General features: G+C 45.2%; 1 protein-coding gene across 1 annotated transcript in view; it reads left to right on the top strand.

The window, feature by feature from the left end:
* The window catches only part of LOC138363004 (synaptogenesis protein syg-2-like), a 233,697-nt gene that overhangs the window by 210,670 nt on the left and 1,635 nt on the right, over positions 1 to 21,392 (top strand). Inside the window, exons 11-12 of the mRNA XM_069321682.1 lie at positions 6,120 to 6,253; positions 11,425 to 11,582. Coding sequence (XP_069177783.1) covers positions 6,120 to 6,253; positions 11,425 to 11,582 — 292 coding nt within the window. The remainder of the gene's footprint in view (positions 1 to 6,119; positions 6,254 to 11,424; positions 11,583 to 21,392) is intronic.

The raw sequence follows: 21,392 nt of genomic DNA, 5'->3' as shown, positions 1-21,392 counted from the left end.
CAACACTAAGGTGGGTAGAGTTCCATACTCAGCAACACTAAGGTGGGTAGAGTTCCATACTCAGCAACTCTAAGGTGGGTAGAGTTCCATACTCAGCAACACTAAGGTGGGTAGAGTTCCATACTCAGCAACACTAAGGTGGGTAGAGTTCCATACTCAGCAACACTAAGGTGGGTAGAGTTCCATACTCAGCAACACTAAGGTGGGTAGAGTTCCATACTCAGCAACACTAAGGTGGGTAGAGTTCCGTACTCAGCAACACTAAGGTGGGTAGAGTTCCATACTCAGCAACACTAAGGTGGGTAGAGTTCATACTCAGCAACACTAAGGTGGGTAGAGTTCCATACTCAGCAACACTAAGGTGGGTAGAGTTCCATACTCAGCAACACTAAGGTGGGTAGAGTTCCATACTCAGCAACACTAAGGTGGGTAGAATTCCATACTCAGCAACACATGGTTTCCTTTCATGAAATAGTAGAGAAACCGACACTTTTTATTAATCAATTTTGTCCACAATTTGTTTCTTCTGCATTGGTAAATACAATAACTTGAACATTCTGGATGTGCATTATATATATACATCTTGAACCAAAACAAACTTAAGCAGCCTCATCTAATATAAATGTGAAGGTTATTCCAGTGATGCCTAAGTAAAGTGCGGTCATATTACTTCATGTCAGCAGAAGAACATTGAAAAATCTATGGAAAATTAAACTCTAATTTCAGACTTCGAATGCGTCTCTGAGATTCTGAATAAGAGCAAGTAGTGAGAATGACAGGAAATCCCTGCCTGAATGTTGGGCCGAATCAGCAAATTTCCTTATAAGGCCTTTTTCGGGTCACTCTTAAGTCAGGACAGAATCTGAGTTCCTTTTTAAGGTCCTTTAGGGGTTCATCATGAGTCTGGCAAGGTCGAGCGTTAGTTCCGTAAGTATATAACGGAAAAGTAAGTAAAACTCCGTAAGTAAATTTAGTAAATAACGGAAATGCTTAAGCAGACACGACTTTCCCTACAAAGAAGGAATAATTTAAATAGGGAGATTGAAGAAATTGAGCGGAAATTGAAACACTTATATCAGACTGGAGAAAGGCAGTTAGAACAGAAAGCAATTCAGGAAATAAAGAAAAATCCAAAATACTTCTTCACATATGCGAAATCAAAAGCAAAAAGCACTGCGAGTATTGGACCTATTCGTATGAGTGAAGGTGGCACTCATACGGCAGTGCCCGTATGAGTGACACGGAGGATGAGAAAGAAATGAGTGAAATCCTAAAAAAGCAGTGTGAGGACATGTTTTGCACTCCAATAAACAACATGAAGGTGGAAGATCCAGACAACTTCTTTATGCGTGATATCCAAACCCCTTTAAATATAACTGACATCAACACGAGCGTACCAGATTTTGAAAGAGAACTTGAAAACATGCCCATGCACTCAGCTCCGGGTCCAGATTCATGGAATTCAATATTTATTAAGAAATGCAAGGTGCCAGTAGCACAGGCCCTCAGTATAGTGTGGAGGAAGAGCTTGGACACGGGAGAGATATCAGATGTACTTATGATACTTGATACTCCTAATGCCTTTTTTCATGCCGACGTAAAGGACGGTGGACTAGGAATTCCCGACTTTGCTACATCAATCTGCCTACAGAAGACAAGCGGCTCAGGGCGTTAGTAGTCGGAGGATCCAGTGGTAGTGGCAGTGGCTCTCCTACCCGCGTTCCAAGCGCGAATGCGTCGATGGGTAGACCCGACAACGGCCACTGAAACCCCTTCTAACAGAACGACTGAGCGCTCTAGAAGGTGGAAAGCAAAACTGTATATCATGGTTGACGGTGCCGGCCTTGCGTCCTCTTGTGAGGGTTCCATCTTTCCACAAGTGGGTCGCATCCGGTACCCGTCTGCTATGCGGAGGAGATTTTGCTCACGCCATCCAGATTAGGGCAAACGCTGTTGCCACTCCGTCTAAAGCAGCTCGGGGTAGACCCGAGGCTTCTGGTCTTTGCGATGCTTGCCAGAAACCAGGGACCCTAGGCCACATATCCCAGGCATGCTACAAGACACATGGTGCTCGGGTGAAGCGTCATGATGATATCACCCGGTTCGTAGTTCAGGCTTGTTCACATTTGTGTTCCTCACGTGTGCCCCAAAGAATGAGGTGATTTGATAAAATACCATGCCCAAGATTACCATCAGAGTGCCGGCGGGGGGATGGGGAATTAGCCTCGGCTACCATCCTATTTTGTCCGGTCGTGTTGGTTGAGTGGTTAAGGTGTCCTGTACGCCAGCTGCAGAGTTGCTCCTGGCAGTATGGGTTCGAGTCACTTCTGGAGGTGTGAGTTTTCAGTTATATATATATAATATATATATATATATATATATAATATATATATATATATATATATATATATATATATATATATATATATATATAGTATATATATATAACTTCATTTATTTATTTATTTCATTACTGTTGTTTTAAAAGTTTTTGTACATAAAATATCTACGGTGAATGTATGTGATCAATTGACACGTTTACCTGGGTAATTATCGGTAACGATGATGAAACGCGACTGATCACCTGATGGGCGAGGTGGGAGCCGTAATTATGAGTTATTTATCACGGCAGGGAGGACGGGGCCCGCCCGCGGACGCCCACACACCTCCACCACCTTTTTCATCAAGAATAATTCTACAAATATCGTGAGCCGGCTTAGTGAATGGTGCATATTTTGTCGCGCTCGTCAAACACAATACTGATTTCGCATGACAGAATAAAAAATTGATTTCTCTCCACCTAACTTAAAGTCAATGTAGAAAGAGATATAAATAAGGAAAGATAGGGTAGCAGGTAAAAGTGGAGGAGGTTGGGATAAAATGAAAGGGAGATGGAAGAGCATGGATAAAGAGAGATCAGAATGTCTTTATCTGTTCTACAATGTATTCATACACTGAGTGGTATTGAATACTTTCCACTATATATCTGCATAGATTGCTACCTCACCCGTTTAATCTGGTACTTAATAATTATGTATTAAGTTTCTACATAATTCAATAATTATTAATACCCAAAATTCACAATTGCATACATGCCTGAACGAGTCAGACATAAGGGAAGTCAAATCAGTATTCCCAATAGGAACGAGTGACCAGTGTCCAAACATTTAAGCATCTGTTTGACGTAGAATTAACCCATCCAAGCAAAGGACCGACAAGTAAAAGGCTGGAATACCGAAGGGGAAACTATAATGAGATTAGAAAAATTCTAACAGGAATATCATGGGAGAGAGAACTCAGTGAAAGTCTGTGCAAGGCATAATGGACTACATCACCCAGAAGCGTCAGGAGGCAGAAAACAGGATTATCCCAGCCCAGAAAGCAAAAACAGATAAGCAAAAGGGGAATCTATGGTTCAATCAGACATGTAAGGAAGCAAGGCAGCTAAACATAAGGGCATGGAGAAACTATTGAAATAACAGGACACCAGAGAGCAGGGAGATATACCAGAGGGCCAGAAATGGGTACCTCAGTGTGAGGAAAGAAGCAGAGAGGCAGTTTGAAAATGACATAGCAAATAAAGCCAAGACCCATATAAATAAAGGAAATAAATGCAAGAAAGAGAAGAATGGGCAAACTGCATTTTCTTGGACTTCCAGAAAGCTTTTGACACAGTCCCCCATAAGAGACTGTTGCATAAGTTGGAGAAACAAGCTGGAGTAAGTGGTAGGGTGCTCCATTGGATAAGGGAGCACCTAAGCAACAGGAAGCAGAGAGTTACTGTGAAGGGTGAGATCTGAGAATGGTGTGATGTCACCAGCGAAGTCCCACAAGGTTCTATACTCGGACCTATCAAGTTTCTGATATACGTGAATAATCTTTCAGAAGGTTAAGACTCATTTCTCTCAATGTTTGTTGATCATGCTAAAATTATGAGAAGGATTAAGACAGAGGATGACGACATGAGGCTACAAGATGACCTGGACAGACTGAAGGAATGGTCCAACAAATGGCTATTAGAGTTTAACTCGAGCAAGTGAAAAGTGATGAAGATAGGCATAGGGAGTAGGAGGCCAAACACAAGGTACCAGTTGGGAGAATAAATTCTTCAGGAATCAAGAAGAAATATCTGGGGGTTTATATCACACCACACCTGTCCCTTGAAGCCCAAATCAAAAGCCAGATCAAACATTATCGTGAAACTTATTTTTGTAATATGAAGATTATTTCTTTGAGAAAATCAATAGGAGCCACGAAAAGGATTCGAACCTATGCTATGGGTACTCACAAGCACATGCCTTACACCACCACACCACGATATGGTCAAAAGCAATGCATCCTGAGATTCATCTTAATCCTCTAGAGCTCCCGAGGCTTCTGTACAGTATGCCATTATTAGTCTAGTAAATGCTGTAAAACTTGCTTAAGCTTTTATTACTCTTTTCTTGTGTCCTTGGGGAAGATAATTTGGTCTGAAAAGGTTCTGACACCTATTTAGTCAGTTTAGGGTTATTATATTAATTTGATAATATAATTTGAAGAAGTTAGAGGAGGCTTTGATGTAAGATGCTAATTACAACAGGGGCAGCAACTAGCAGGTTGCAGTCATTAACAATGGGCAAACAAGACCATAGGATGTACACTCCCATATTTCTAGGCGAGTTTGTAGCCCAAACATTAGTTTGCAAGTAGGGAGAGTATGTGGGGAAGTCTGACTCGTGGGATTTTATTAAATTTATTTTATTATAAATTTATTTACAATTTTTTTTATTTATGATGAATAATTTATTTATTATTTCTTTTGCTAGCTTAGTGGACTGTATGTTTTATTGAGCGGACTGTATAGATTTAAAATCTCCCACAAGTCATATCCCAACACAACAGGGGTTTAATTGATATAAGCGTATTCTCGATTGATAGTAGCCAATCAATCGAGAATTTATCGATTGACAGGAAATTTTTTACTAAGTGTTAGTTTATTAATTTACTGGAGTTAGTTTTGCACTCAAACGCCTTATGTGATTTGAAGGCTTCAGTATGGGTACAACTGTGGGGTTGTGAGCGATCAGCTAAATAAGAGCCTCGTGGTCTATGGCGTCTGTTCCCACATGAAGCAACCGGTTGAAGTTGCTTGGTTTCCCTGGTGAAGACAGATCTGCCGGAAGAATACAATATAGCAATTGCAAATATACTTCCTATTACAGATGGCACGTTTATTAGGATTATTAAGTGATTGTGAGGAGGTCACCCTGTTTTGGGGGGGTCGCCCGCCTCCTAACTGGAATGTCAATAATTATATTAATAGACCTAGTAATAAAATTTGCAATGTTTAGGACAAACCGGATACGAGGTACTCTCGTTATTTAGAGGCAGCGGCAGCTGAAGAACGTAGGAATAGCTCGGGTTACGAGTGCAAACATAGCTGCTTCTTTGTCCTACCTCACGAGAGAAATGCCGTATCAACAATGGCCCCCTTCCTCCCTCCCGGTCTGGTGACGCCACCAGAACCGGTTCAATTTCTCTCTATTTATGGCCATAGGTAGGGAGGCATTGATTTTAATTACGAATTGATTTGATCCAGTCACAGGGAATAGTTTTTTTTATTTCTAATGCCGGACTGGGGGTTTTAATGATTGTTGATATTTTATTAATGTATATTTTCTGGTGACGAGGCAATGTATATCCCATGTTTAAGGACAAATCTCACTGTAATTTCATTTTCTTTGAACGAGTTATTAAATTAATTTGTGTTAGTATGGGTTAATGGATCAGTACAAGAACAGCAACACTATTAGTTGCATATTGTAACTAAGATTATTAAAGTAGGTCGGTTTTTCCCGACAGTAGAGGCGACTCTCTACAGGGTTTGGGTGAGTGGTGGTAGCTCAAGGAGACCAGTACTCGCCAATTACGTTTTCTTTTACTGTTTACACTCTCTTGGGTTAACTTTCTCGCGATGTCAGTGAGAGGAAAAAGACCCGGAAGGGGCCACATATTCAAACTACACACACTGCCATTACCCTCATTACCAGCATACACTCCCTCATACCCTCATTACCTGCAGGCATTCCCTCATGCCACCTTAGACACAGGGGAATAATACCCAAGTATTCTGACAGGTGGCTGAGAAGCGGATGGGTGAGGTGTCGTCAGCGGGAGTATCTTCACTGCTGGTGGTCTTCCTGGGGCTGGTGGGCGGCTTTGTCAGTCTTCTCCTGCTGGGGGTCTCCCTGACTCTCCTTCGGTCATACAGGTACGCCCACGCCCCCTTGCTGGGGGTCTCCCTGACTCTCCTCCGGTCATACAGGTACGCCCACGCCCCCTTGCTGGGGGTCTCCCTGACTCTCCTCCGGTCATACAGGTACGCCCACGCCCCCTTGCTGGGGGTCTCCCTGACTCTCCTCCGGTCATACAGGTACGCCCACGCCCCCTTGCTGGGGGTCTCCCTGACTCTCCTCCGGTCATACAGGTACGCCCACGCCCCCTTGCTGGGGGTCTCCCTAACTGCTCCGGTCATACAGGTACGCCCACGCCCCCTTGCCGGACGCTCACACCCTCACGGCACACTCGGGTACATATAGTGCAAGACGCCCACAATGTATTACCATTCGTGTGCCATGCTTACCTTTCATACTTGACCTACATCATTCTATCATAGGCAGATAATAGGCTACAGTAACGTCGCTGAAAACCAGCAACCCCAACCTAACGCACACATCAGTGCGTTGCTGTACTTGTAACAGGGTTTCATCCGCTCTTAATTTAATCTTATCAGTAGTAAATTAAGACTTGATAAGGGTCCAGCATACCCTTATCATGTACCAGAATGTCATCACATTCATTTCACTTCATGTGTAGGTTAGGTTGCTTATCTTATCACATAACTGTAGTGGATAATTTATGAGTTGCCTTCTCTAAAAACATTCCCCGTCTTGTAGATTCGTGTGACATTAGTTATCTTCCAGCTACGTTTAGTACTCACAGTAGTAATTTGTTTTGACCCGCTCCAGTTCTTGTATCAAGCTTCTAAAGTTACTCCCCTTGTTGTGTCTATTTACTTAGTTAAAGATATAGATAGAAGAACACCCCTATCACACTTATTTAACTTTACAATTGTAGTTACTCTACTCTTACTTTAATGACACTTTGAAAGTTTTGGCGAGTGTGTGTGTGTGTGTGTGTGTGTGTGTGTGTGTGTGTGTGAGGACTCTTCTAATTGTGCTTACTAGCTTCGATTCTTTGGTTCCACTGATCAACCGTTAATCATATCTACATTTGAAATTGTAGTTACTTTCGCTCGGGCGTGAACCCTTTTTTTGGACTCTGGGACCTTCCGGCCCACTCGTTGCAATGGCCTTGCGGCGCTGGTGTCTTTGTCTTGTGGCTATTTTCCTCGTGCTGTGCCATGCGGCGTATGTGAGAAATTCAAGTATACCTGGGATATATGCACCATTTGACCATTCCCAGGATTCGACACACGATATTCAACTAATACCCAGGTCCCTAATCCCTGCTAGGTGAACAGAGGTAACGAGTGTAAGTAGACTTGCCCATACGTCTCGCCCTGCCTGGGATACGAACCTCGGACTGTTCGGTTATGAGCCGACTACGCTAATCACCGTGCCACAGGTTACTATTGTGTATGGAGTCTGTCTCCACCCCATCACTGACGAGTGAATTCCATTTGTTCACTACTCTGATACTGAAAAAGTTCTTTCTAATGTCTCTGTGACTTATTTGGGTACTCAGTTTCTACTTGTATCTCCTTGTGCGTGTACCACCTATGTTAAATAATCTGTCATTATCTGTCATATCAATTCCCGAGAATCTCGTATTGAGATCATGTCTCCCCTAACTCCTCTGTCTTCCAGCGACGTGAGGTTCAGTTCCCCTAGTCTTTTCTCATAGTTCATACCCCTACATCTATTTTTATTACTTTATATTTTATCGAGTTAAACTCTAATAGCCATTTGTTGGACCATTCCATCAGTATGTCCAAGTCTTCGTGTATTCTCATGCTGTCCTCTCTAACCCTTCTCATAATTTCTGCATCTGCATCAAACAATTAGAGGAATAAATGTATACTCTCTGGAAGATCATTTGCATGTATCAGAAAGAAGATAGGCGAGTACAGAACCCTGTGGAACTCTTCGTGACATCTCGCCATTCTGAGATTTCATCCCTCACAATAACTCTCTGCCTCCTATTGCTTAGGTACTCCCTTATCCACTGAGACATCTTACCAGTTACTTGTGCCTGTTTCTCTAACTTATGGCAGACTCTCTTATGTGCTACTGTGTCAAAGGACTTTCTGACAGTCCAAGAAAAAGCAGTCTGCCCACCCTTCTTTTTCTTGTTTATTCTGTCACCTGGTCATAGAATTCTTTTAAACCTGCGAGGCAAGATTTGCCTTCCCTAAACCCATGTTGGTGATGTGTCATAATTCCGTTCTCTCCAGATGTGTTACTAGTTTTTCTTCTCACGATCTTCTCCATCACCTTACATGGTATAGAAGTTAGGAACACTGCCCTAAAAGAGTGTGCTTCTGCACACTCTTTTAGCATCTGTGGTGAGATTCCATCAAGCCCAACAACCTTTCTCACACCCAGATCCAACATATACCTTCTAAGCTCATCTGGTAATTTCGAAATGTTCCACAGCTGCCTGTTTTATTGCCACCTCTCTTAGCTCATTGACTTCTCTTCAGTTCTATTGTGAAGACCTCCTGAAACTTATTGAGCACTTCACACATCTTGTCATTCTCTGTATACCTGTCTTCATACATTTTCAGTTTCATCACCTGTTCTTTCACTATTGTTTTCCTCCTGATGTGGCTGTGGGGCAGTTTTGGTTGGGTCTTGGCTTTATTTGCTGTAATTTTAATGTCTCTCTGCTTTTCTTCTCACACTGATGTACTCATTCCTGGCCCTCTGGTATCTCCCTCTGTTCTCTGACATTCTGTTATTTCTGTAACTTCATTGTTTCTTCACGCCCTTGAGTTAAATTGTCTTGCTTCCTTACATGTCTGATTAAATCATCGATTCCAATTTTGCTTGTATTTTTTTTTCTTTTTTTGGCAGAGATATACTTGTTTACTGCCTCTTGACACTTGTGTGACGTCATTTATCATGTCTTGCACAGACTTTACTCAGAGTTCTGTTTCCCATGGTATTTCTGTTAGGAATTTTTTCATCTCATAGTTCTTTCGGTACGCCTGCCTTTTGCTGTGTGTGTGTGTGTGTGTGTGTGTGTGTGTGTGTGTGTGTGTGTGTGTGTGTGTGTGTGTGTACTCCTATTTGTACTCACCTATTTGTGCTTGCGGGGGTTGAGCTTTGGCTCTTTGGTCCCGCTAATGTGTGTGTGTGTGTACTCATCTAGTTGTACTCACCTAGTTGTGCTTGCGGGGGTTGAGCTCTGGCTCTTTGGTCCCGCCTCTCAACCGTCAATCAACAGGTGTACAGGTTCCTGAGCCTATTGGGCTCTATCATATCTACACTTGAAACTGTGTATGGAGTCAGCCTCCATGTTACGGCCCTCTCGGGACGCAACGGGGTTCTTACTCTGATGTTGTTAGAGGAAGTTGTATCCGACCCCAAGCCAGTAGTGGCTTTCAAGGGATGTGATCCGTGACGTAAGTAACTTAAAGGGGAAGGGAAATAAAGGCAAAAACTTAATATAATATATTGACCACCACCAATAAATAATATATAAAAAGATTACACGGGGGGAGGGATATTAACACTGTACACAAACGTCTTCTCCTGAAGACGCTGGAATCAAGCTCTCGGTGCTAAGTCTTCGGTGCTTTCGTGGCCTCACAACGAATCCTCTGAGAAGCTGAGCCTACCCTGGCCACAGGTCAGCCAAAACACAGGTCCACTGGGGGCACCGCCATGGAGGCCGTCAACCACACGTCCAGCAGGTCTGCTGGCAGGTTCCGGATCAGCAACGCTGATCAGGCCACTCCACGGGCGATATTAGGGTAACGCCCTAGACAGGAGCCTCGTGTGATACCACAAATCACTCTCCTGTCCTCAATACCCCAGTGGATAATCGTCTCCAGCAGTCCGTCCCGGGTAATCCTTCTACTGCCACTCCACTGGCAGGGTAACACCACAGTGTTCTTCCGGGGGACGACTTCACAGCTGCTGCAGCAAAGCACAAGGTATGGAGACAGCTGCCTTGGGTAGACTGACTCAACTTCCACCACAGCAGTCCCAGGTCGACTCTGTAAGCAGACACGTCATCAATAACTGGGACACACTAAAACACCTCACTTACGGGCTCAGGCACAAACGCCCGACATGTCCACTCCATAGATGGCGTTGTAATCTGAGCACCACCTCACCAGAGGTCAGCAGCGGCGGTGTTGTGAGCTGCACAGGACTGGAAACTGGCCCTTGTGGCCAGTACACGCCGTCCTCACCAGGTGTCGTCGTCCGTTTGGAGGGGATTTCGGGAGCTGACCCACAGATGGCGCGGTCGTCACTGCTCCGGGCTCGGACGCTAGATCCGGGTTCGTAACACTCCACCACATCACTTCCTAATGCATTCCATTTGTCAACCACTCTGACACTAAAAAAGTTCTTTCTAATATCTCTGTGGCTCATTTGGGCACTCAGTTTCCACCTGTCTCTCCTAGTGCGTGTGCCCCTTGTGTTAAATAGCCTGTCTTTATCAACCCTGTCGATTCCTTTGAGAATCTTGAATGTGGTGATCATGTCCCCCCCTAACTCTTCTGTCTTCCAACGAAGTGAGGTTTAATTCCCGTAAGAATGTGTAATTCTTAATGTGTAAGAATGTGTAATGTAAGAATGAAATTCCCGTAAGAATATAAACAGAATAAGAACGTGTGTGTGTGTGTGTATACTCACCAAGTTGTGCTTGCAGGGGGTTGAGCTTAGGTCCCGCCTCTCAACTGTTAATCAACTGGTGTACAGGTTCCTGAGCCTACTGGGCTCAATCATATTTACATTTGAAACTGTATGGAGTCAGCCTTCACCACATCACTGCCTAATGCATTCCATTTATTAACTACTCTAACAACGAAAAAGTTTTTTCTAATGTCTCTGTGGCTCAGTTGGGTACTCAGTTTCCACCTGTGTCCCCTTTTGCTAGTACTCCCAGTACTAAATAATCTGTCGTTATCTACCAAGTCCATTCGTCAGAGAAGTTTGTATATGGTTATCATGTCTCCTCAATCTGTTGTCTTCCAGCGAGGTGAGGTGCAATTCACTCAGCCTTTCCTTGTAATTTGTGTGTGTGCGTGCGCACGTGTGCTTGCATGCTAGTTCACCACATAAATATTCTAACAGCATGTAGATGCAAGCTTCACAAACATGGATCAATATCGTTTTAACATCACAATGAAATAAGAATACATTCAACCATTATGCATCGTCTTGCTCTTTCTCTTTCCCCCAGATGCTGGTGTTTGCAGCCAGGAGGGGATGGGCGGGGTGTGTGCGTGGTGGACGGGGCGGGGCTACAGGCGGCCATTACCAAGATGGACGCCCTCACGCCCGTGTTCCACTCACAGGGAGGCGCCCAGGCCGGCCCGGATGTCCTCATATCTGCCGCCTGTGAGTCCTCTGCTGCTCTTCTTTGTGTGGTTAATATAAATACCATTACTTTCGGTTTTTCCTGTTTAGTTTCTTTGTGGGAACCGACCTGTGAGATTTATATTTATTTAATTTATATGAATTTATATTTACGTTAATTTATATACTTCGATAGCAATTTGTATAATGATAAGTGGACTGTATTTCTGCAATAATCTCTTAATCTCACAAATCGATCCTCTACACATTAGGGGGGGGTTTATATTAATTGAATATATATGCAGCCAATCAAACTACAGTAATAGACTACATACATTGAAGAGGTTCCTTATCTTATAGTACAGCAGGTTAGTCCACCAGGTATAACTAGGGTGTAGACACCAAATTATCCTCTTTGAGGTAGCTTCCATCACCCAGTAACTGGTGCACAAAATCTTGCTTCCTCGTCTTGACCTGTTAAAAGGGTGCTAGCTGTAAAGCCAGGTACCTATATATGACAAGTATTTCAGAGAAAACTGTACATGGAACCTTAAAGACCTGGCTTAATTACCTTTAGTTTGAGGCTTCCACGTGCTCTAACCGGATCACCCTATATAATGACATTAATGGCCACAAATGTAAGATACTGGGTTTCGGAAAGAACACTTAACTTGATTTGTTGACAGCGTGTTGAAAATGGTACACCTTTGGTTTCCATAACACTACGTCCAAGTAAAATTAACAGGAGCCGTATTTGCTCCTGTGAGCCTCTGGTCTAGTATCAACAATGGCTGCCCTCCTTCCCCACTGATGCCTGGCCTACATTGTCCAGATTTCAGAAAGTGATAGAAGGGTCACATTTACTCTACTTTAATATTGATAATTAAGTTAATTTATATAAGATGTTTTTCTGATGGTAAAGTCCAAAGACTAATGTATTTAAGAATAATTCTCAGCAGAATAGCTGGTGAATTATAATAGTATGTGGTGATGATATCCCGTTTTCTATAGACGGTAATTCCACTACAAGTTACGTTTTCTATGGGTAACTTGTTTATACAATACAGCTATTATCTGTATGATTATTAAATGGTGTCGGATTTTCCGACATTCTTATTTATTCTTCTTTTTCTGTCTGTTATCCAAGCTCTCCTCATCTTCCTCCTGCTTATCAACATCATTCTTTTTCCCTGTTCCTGCTCTTCCAACTTTCCATTCTTATCTTTAATAAGATATCCTTTCCATTTTTATTCTGCTCCTCCATCCTTATCCTTCCGTTCTCTTCCTCTTCTGTCTCCCTCTTTGTATCATCTACTTATCTCAGCAAAAGACATTGACCAAAAAGTCCTTTGTATAACTTCGTGTTTCCCTGTGCTGTAAGACGACCTCTGAAGCACCCAGCTCTTCAGATGATGACCAGTAATTAGTCCATTTACTGAGCATAATAATACATATGTTCTCCCTCTGTCCTTCTGTAGGGCTAGCCTGGAGTGAAGGGACTCCAGTGGAGGAGAATATAGGGCAACAAAAAGTCCCACTACACCTAGCACACGAACACTAAAGATACGACATAGGATACATCTCAGACACCATAACTGTGATGTAGATACCACAACGCCGCTGTGGTAGTCTTCCTACCATGGCATCCATTGTCACTGCTTAACTCTGCTACCATCCTTCCTCTTAACTTCATTGTTACACTATAGAATTCTTCTTTGCTATTTTTAGTGATTAACAAGAATGTAATATAAAACTTTTTTTTTCATTCCCTCGATTTTTGTCCAACCACTTGAGCTGGACGGTAGAGAACCGGTCCCGCTTCATGCAGGTCGGCATTCAATCTCCGACCGTCTAAGTAGTTGGACACCATTCCTGTCTCCTGTCCCATACCAATTCCTTATCCTGACCCTTCTTAAATGCTATATAGTCGCAATGGCTTGGTACTTTCCCCCTGATAATTTCCTCCCTCCCTCGATTCTTTATGATATTTTAGGGTGATTGTTTTGAGCTCAGAAGGATGGGTGATAATCACATTTTTGGTAATGAACAAGCTGAAGTGGTTAGCAAGACTAACTCAGATAATAATGTGGCACAGTGGTTGAAAGATTCAGGGATTTACAGCCGTTGTGTCAACACTTCATATTTTTTGCTCGTGCACCACTCAGAATTCTCCCCCTCACTTCCTCGGGAGCTCACCTTGGGACTCACCTCTCTTCCTTGGGCCAATGTGTGCTGGCTGCAGTTACCCAGGAGGCTCTCACAGAATCAGCGGGAGCCTGGAGCCTCCCAGGGCAGAGACTCCATGGACGTTGATGGTCGGTCCCTGACAGGCAAACTCCTGTTGGAGAATGAGGTGGCAGATGCTACCCCCAAACCAGACACTAAAAGGATGTCCTCGCCTACAGAGGACCTGCATCCTCTGGTACCTTCTTTCTTGTTTGTGGTTGTCTTTATCCAGTCGAAAACAGGTCAGGGTGTATTTATGAATCCTTGTAGCTTAAGTGTTGGGATCGAGGGTTCGGATTTGTGGTCACATTTCCTACTTTATATCATGTGTACCCTGGGTAGGAAAGTTGTACTGAAGCTACATATCATGGTGCAGGCTTTGTCACACTTTGGCTGTCGGGTATACCCACAGGTGAGGGATTGGCTTGTCACGTGCCAACAGGTATTGTCATAAGAGGAATCTCGAGCCCGGTGTGCAAAGATTAGCCCAATTTACCCGAATGTTGAAGTGGATAACATTCAGGATGCTCTGCAGGTGTTGGGGGTTCATTGGCAGGACTACTGGAAGATACTAGGATTCACGGAGCAGCAGGGCCAACGTCTATATTTCCTGTTAAGGTTGACTAGCCCCTTCTTGGCCAGGTGGCGATACACACGACCCCGTATCAGGTCCAGCCCTATAATTTTCCGGTGTTACAATAGTTGTGCTTGCCATTTATTGGACCATAGTTGCCTCATTGCCATAATGCTGCTCACTACAAAAACTGCAGCAGCACAAGTCATACAGATCAAGATAATATTGGGTCCTCTCCTGCTCCTCGCATGCCGTTTATGCCACGACCCTGCTTGATACCTGCTTGATAGGGTTCTTGGAGTTCTTCTATCTCCCAAGCCGGCTCCAGGCCAGGCTTGACTTGTGAGAGTTTGGTCCACTAGGCTGTTGCTTGCTATCTCTCTGATTGTGCCTATGGCACCCCTGCTCTTCACTGGTTCTATTCTGCATTTTCTTCCATAGCGTTCACTCCAGTATATTGTTATTTTACTGTGTAGATTTGGGACCTGGACCCTTCAGTATTTTTCACATGTACATTACTTGATATTTCTCCCGTCGTCTTTCTAGCAAGTACATTTGGAGAGCTTTGAGACGATCCCAATAATTTAGATGCTTTATTGCGTCTATGTATGCCGCATATGTTCTCTGTATTCCCTCTATTTCAGCAACGACCCCTCACAAAATCATGTCCAAGAGTTGTCTGGAAAACTTTGAGGCTCCCTAGTTGGACATCGACCATAAAGCGGCAGGGATCCCTTGGCAAGAGCTGTTCCAAAAACTGTGCCCTCAATCTTTTTCTTCTCAACTCCTGGTTCCCTCTAGTAGAGTACCTCCTCTGGTAAAGTCTAGACGCCCTTGCCTGTCTTTGCCGCATGCCTCATATGCCAGGCAGCTAACGGATTTTTTCTGGGTTGCCTCATTATCAATGAGAACTCTACAACCAATTCAGTAGCTTCTGACTTGGGTTCCTGACAATCTTTCCTTCATGATGCTGGGGTACTCGGTCTACAGACAAGATCGGCCAGTGCAGGATGCTGGGGGCTTGCCCTCTTGGTCAGGGACTCAGTTCCAAGTTCCTTGCTCCAGCTTTGCTCTTTTCCAGAAGGGCACTTGTAGTTCCTGGTGGTGGAGGTGGGCCTCTCCCATGGGTGGGGCACTTTTGTACTTCCTAATAACCCATGTCTTCTGGTAATGATGAGGGAGCTTGCCCACTATTTTAGCCAGATCACGGACAACTGTCTTGTTATGGGTGACTTCAACGCCCAACACTCATCATGGCTACCAACACTATTGAGTTGCTTCCTCAACACGGCCAGCTGGGCTGTTTTAGTTCCTCCTCTACTCCCCAGACCTCTACTTACTGACGCCGCCAGATGTGGGAAGCCGGATAGACCTTCTTAATGGACATACTTCCACGCTCGATCTCTATACTTGGTGAGGTCCCCTTTACGATGGCACAGATATGGACTAGACCATATCTGGGTAGTGATTATACCTCCCAATTGTCATTTCCTTCAGGGGCATTGCTTGTCCTGCCCTGACCACATGGATCCCCACCCAGGGATCCACATGGGTCTTCACTAAGGAGGGGTGGCTTGGATATGAGGATGATGACTGGTCGACCCTTTCCCCAGTTACAGCATATTTGCACAGATCTGCATATGCCCTCTCTGAGTCCCTCTTCAGTAAAGGGTCTCGCCACTTTAAGAGGACTAGTGGCCAGACCTCCACCCCTTCCTGCCATGGTGCAACTGTGGTGAACTCCTGAATTCCGGCAGGCAGTGTTGGACCAGCAATGTGTGTGGCATTCGTGTAGACGCCACTCCACCTCGTTGCAGAGCCAGACTTTTCGAAGGGCGGACACCAAGTGTAGGTGGGTAGTCCTCCTTGCCAAACTCTAGGTCTGGGCTGATTATTGTGCCTCTCTCTCCGAATCTATTCCTCCGTAGAAGCCTTGGCCTTTGTTCCGCCTGGGCCTTTGTTCTGCCTTGACCTCTGTTCCACCTGGGCCTTTGTTTGTAAGATGTCTGGGAGCTACCCCTGGCCATCCATCCCACTCAGAGACCCTAGTGGTAATGCGAGCTTGGGGTAATACAGACGACTGAGCTTTTGGATGACCATTTTGAGAAGGTTTTCTGTTCTCTGCAGGTCCCATCAGTTGGGGCACCCAATAGGGTGGGCTTAGATCGGAATATGGATCGTCCATTTACACCTGGTGAGCACGAGGAGGCCCTGTCACACTCTAAGATGGGCACTGTGCTGGGGATAAACATCATTCTGTGTGAATTCATTAGTTGGATGCCCAGGGTCTTGTAGTCCCACCTCTTTCAGTATAATGCCTGCTGCTTCTTTGGTGACTTCCCTGACCTATGGAAATACGTCATTCTTTTACCATTTCCTAAGTCAGAGGGGGGATGAGTCTATCCCGAGTTCATTTCGGCCCATCAGTCTGTTTCCATATATTGGGAAATTGATGGATTGCCTAGTCCACCTCCTGGTGTAGTGGGTGGTAGAAACCTTAGGTCGGAGGGCTTCAGTGGGTTTTGGCTGGGGAGAAACAGGACTGACTACCTCCCCGCCTTGGAACATTGAATAATGGGCACTTGTCACCGGAGTAGTCAGGCTTTTGCAGCATTCCTCAACATCCAGAGTGTTTGACTCTGCATCCCATTCGGTTGTCCTTCAAAGTTTGGCTTAACTAGATCTCTTGGGTTATGTCTTGGGGTGGTTTCAGAACTATCTACAGGTCCACTCATTCAGAGTGGCAGTAGTTGGAGTTGTCTCCACTCCCACCTGGTCTTGAGTGGTCTTTCCCAGGGAGCAATTCTCAGCTCACTCCTGTTCTCCATCCTTCTGTCTGATTACCCATGGTGCCCAGGTTTTAGCTTCCACTGATGACGAAACCCTTTTGGCAGATGGTGTCACTCTCCTGGAAGCGCAAGGCCCGGTGCAGGAGTTGGTGAGTGTGTTCTCAGGAAGTGTGTTGGAGAAGGAACTCCCCATTAACTAGGTGAAGAGTTGCATCATGAGCCTCTCCTGGACCCGTTTACCAGCCCAGCCAGTGGTGACTGTTGGGGGCAATTATCTCCTCTTTGCCTCAGAACATAGATGGCTGAGGGTGGTTCTCAATGGCCCGCAGCTGATGTGGAGACACCATGTGGCTCACCTTCGAGCCTCATGCCTACATTGCATTATCAATAAACGGCTCTCCAGGGTGGCATGCTTTCGTTTTCAGAACCAAAGGGTTTATCGAGCTGGCAGATGAAGAACTTGAGGACGAGGATGAAATCTCAAGAAACAGGAAGAGGGCGGTGATGAGAAGGGCAGAAAGATCAGTGTCCTATCCACTGTGGATTGGAGTAGTCGTTTGTCTTCTAGTATTTTGATCCAGTTTTCTTCTTTATTCATACTGCCTCAGGCTGCTTGGTGGCTTGAAAGGCTTGTCTCGGAGGGTAAGTGTTGGTAGATGCAATCTTCTGTCTTCATTCTTCTGACCAATGTTTTGACTTCTCCTTGTCTGGGTCTTCGGTTATTTCAGATTTCAAGTAGGTCTTGCCATGTGTTGAAAACGTAGAACTAGCGTTCGAGTTTTCATCTGTTTGGTAGTCCATTTGGTTGTTACATTGATGAGAGTGTGAAATCCCAACCAAGATGTTGTCATCTGATGAGTCAGCTGAATACAAGTTGCTATAAGCTTTTGGAGGTTGAGTAGTAGCAGCAGATCCTGTCGCTGTAGAAGGTTCTGTGGGGTCATGGACGATGGGTGTAATTGTATCAGAAGTCAATGGATGAGAAGGTGCTGCTTCCGTTGTAGTAGTTGTCTGAGAGGCCCTGGCAGCTTCAGACATTAGGTCAGTAAGGGTGGCCTCGCTCAGAGTGATGTCCGGGTAAGGAGCTGGAGGAGACCTTGTGGCTGGAGTTGGGGTGGTGTAGGGTACCACCCCATCGGGTACAGTGAAGGTTGGAAGACCATTCGCAGAGTAAAGGATGTTCAGTATCCTCACTTATTCCTGTGGGTTGGAACCTGCAATCATCCTGGCCGTTGTTGATAAAGCGTGGATCGTGCTATACGGTGATTGGTCTTGGAGAGATTTTGGTGGAGACTGCTAGTTTAGTGGGTGACTGGTGGTTTGGGAGCTGGGTCCTCATTGGTTGATTTGGTATATAGTGGCTCCATCGCCACCTGAAAGATCCGGAAAGATGGCAGCTTGCACGCTGAAGGTTGACTCGGCTTGTGATTGGTTGAGTAGAGCTGAAGTGCTTGAGTTGGTGCCAGCTGTACAGGATGACTTGGCTTTCTCCAGTTTCTTGATGACTTTTTGTATGCAGGGGCAGCGATGGGAAATTCCTGTATGGCTGCTGTCACAGAGCCGACAGCATGGAGTTTTCGATGTGCAGATTGGATAGTGACTGTCCTTGGTGCAAATGCTGCATTTCTGGACGGGCTGCTGACAATTGTTAGTAGAGTGGGAGTACTCATACCATCGGAGGCACCATTTGACGTTGTAGAATCTTTCCATCATCACACGGAATGGCGGAATGTGGATGCCAAAGCTGTAGATACTATTTTTGGTAGCCAGGATAGCCGAGGCTACGTTGACGAAGGTGCACTTCAAGGTGTGGTCGGTGATGAAGAGCTTGGTAGAACTCCATTTCTGGGTTTGAGTCTTGGATATCGCCCATAAAAGCCGAGGTATTTGCTAGGTCCCATTCTATGATCCAGTGGCTGAGATTACTAATAAAGACAGTACATGCAGCAAGGTACTGACGTGGGAAGTTGAGCAGGAGGTGGAGTTCTTTAAAGTCGAAGTGGACACTCACCAGTTTGTCAAGGTCATCTTCGCTCGAGAAGTAGAAAACGATGTCCGTGCCTTCCTGGCTGATGTCGATAGGTGTTACTCCACCAAGTAAACATCCTTAAAAAGCTTCAGGTTGGTCGGTCTTGCCGAACGCATGCTCATTGACCGGCGTTCCTTGGACTTTGTAGAGAACAAACGCATGGTATTGGGAGCAGGGAACAAGAGCTGTTTGGGTAGTACTCTGATCGTCAAATCACATCACTGGAGAAAGCCCCCGACTCTTACTGGTATAAAACACCAAGCTGGGAGTGTGGTCCGACCTTTTAGAGTGAAGCGCTGGGAGAGAGAGAGAGAGCTGGAGCAACCAGAGGACACGTCCGGCCATGATGGCTGCTGGCTACAGAATCCTCAATGGGATGGCATGGGGAGCTTCACAGGAGTCGCTCCTATCCCTCTATAAGGCCTTCATTCGTACAAAGATCATGTATGCGAGTGAAGTCTATGGCTCAGCAGCTTCATCTGTCTTTGCATGGCTGGATCCTGTTCAAAATGCCGCCTTGTGCTCCACACTAGGGGTGATGACCTCCACGCCAGTTCTCTCTCCATGCACAGTCGAGGGTACGCCATCTCGCCCTCTGTTGTCGGCTCCAATGGATAGTGCATCTCCCTGCTACCCATGTGCTTACTCACCTGCAGCTCGAGAATCTTTGGTGGGTTGTGCCTGCTGCACATTTCAGGCATTCAGTTCTAATTGCCTTTCATCATTCGGGCTCTGGATGCATATTTACAGTTTTTCCTTCCTGTACCTGTACCCTTCCCTGGTATGGTCATCTCTCTGGTACCTCCATGGGTAGAGGAGCTCATCTGGATGTCTGTGGATTTTTCCAAGACTCCTCGCCAGAAGAAGGATTTAGATGGTCTCGCCCCTTCGATTTTTTCAGATCTGCGAGTCTCTGGATACTTGGAGGTTTACACGAATGTGTCCCACATCGATCAGCCGTCTCTACCTCATTGGCTGCTAACTTTGCTCCTTTCTCCTTTCTGCCAGACATGAACGCTCTCCTCTCCTCATTCATACCTGGCAAGGAAACTGTTCACAATCTTGCTGGCCTTAAGACTCCAACAAGTTTCCAGAACCTCAGCGGTCGTATACCACATGGACTCTGTTATTTCTACAAGGGTCCTGCATCTTATATTATCTCGGCGTCCTCGGGTCTACTGTCACACTGTGTCACATCTAAGGAGAAACTGTTGTCGTATGCTGGTACCTTGTGTTGGACGGTCTTTCTCCTCAATGGGTTCCGTGACATATTGAGATTAGTGGTCATGACGTAGCTGACACAGCAGTATATGGACTCCAAGACTTTATACATTTACCTCTGGACTTTATGGAAAACCTCCTGTAGCTCCAGGCAGCCTGCCTCGTGGGTTGGGAGGTGGAGATGGCGCTAGCCCTTTGGTCCTCTTCTCTGTCAAACCTCTGAGAGAGCTCCTCCCCAAGTCTGTGTACTCTTTGCTGTTCTCAACTCCTCAATACGGCCCTCACTCGCTTCCGGATTGAGCACTTCTGCCTGGCTGCACATCTCCATCGTCTGTGGTAGGTAGAGTCTCCCTACTGCCAGTGTGTCTGAACCAGGATACTGTGGAACACCTTCACTATCCTTGGTTTTATAGCATTCGCGTCAGACTACATAGTGCCGTCCGTACGCTGCATATTCCCCACCTCATTCCTGTTCCTGTTCCTGTTCTCTTCATGGGGCAGTTGTGAGAGATGAGGACATCCATTATGACATCCTTTATCATTCCTTCTACTTCATTGGTCACGTTCATGGCCTGAACAGGCTGTAGGGATCCCATCCCTCTTCACTATTTCTCGGTATCGGGCAGCCGTGGCGCATCCGATCCCTCAGCCGTCGTCTCCCCTCAACAAACAACAACAGTACACAATAGTGGTTAAAAAAAAGTTATTGACTAGTAATATTGCACCTAGCCATGCTGAGAGGAGTTTATGATGACTTGTTTGAAGATAGTCCATCCTCACTTAACACAGCTACCTGTTAACTTGTACTGCACCAAGCTGTGACGAGTGTGGTGCTCTGCTGACTGTACAACACTTACTGGGTGTCCCAGAATGGCGTTCTTTGTTGTGTAAACTCAGTGATTGCCAAGATCACAGAGGTGCTGAGAGCATCGGTGTGTTGGGGTACCTCTGTGAGCTGGGGTACCTCAATAACTGGGGTACCTCAGGAAGGTTGAGTGCTAAATATATATAGA

This window comes from Procambarus clarkii, chromosome 10, assembly GCF_040958095.1.
Source record: "Procambarus clarkii isolate CNS0578487 chromosome 10, FALCON_Pclarkii_2.0, whole genome shotgun sequence".
NCBI classification, from domain to species: domain Eukaryota; kingdom Metazoa; phylum Arthropoda; class Malacostraca; order Decapoda; family Cambaridae; genus Procambarus; species Procambarus clarkii.
Note: the sequence above shows the minus strand (reverse complement) of the source record. Positions and strands in the feature narration are given on the sequence as shown.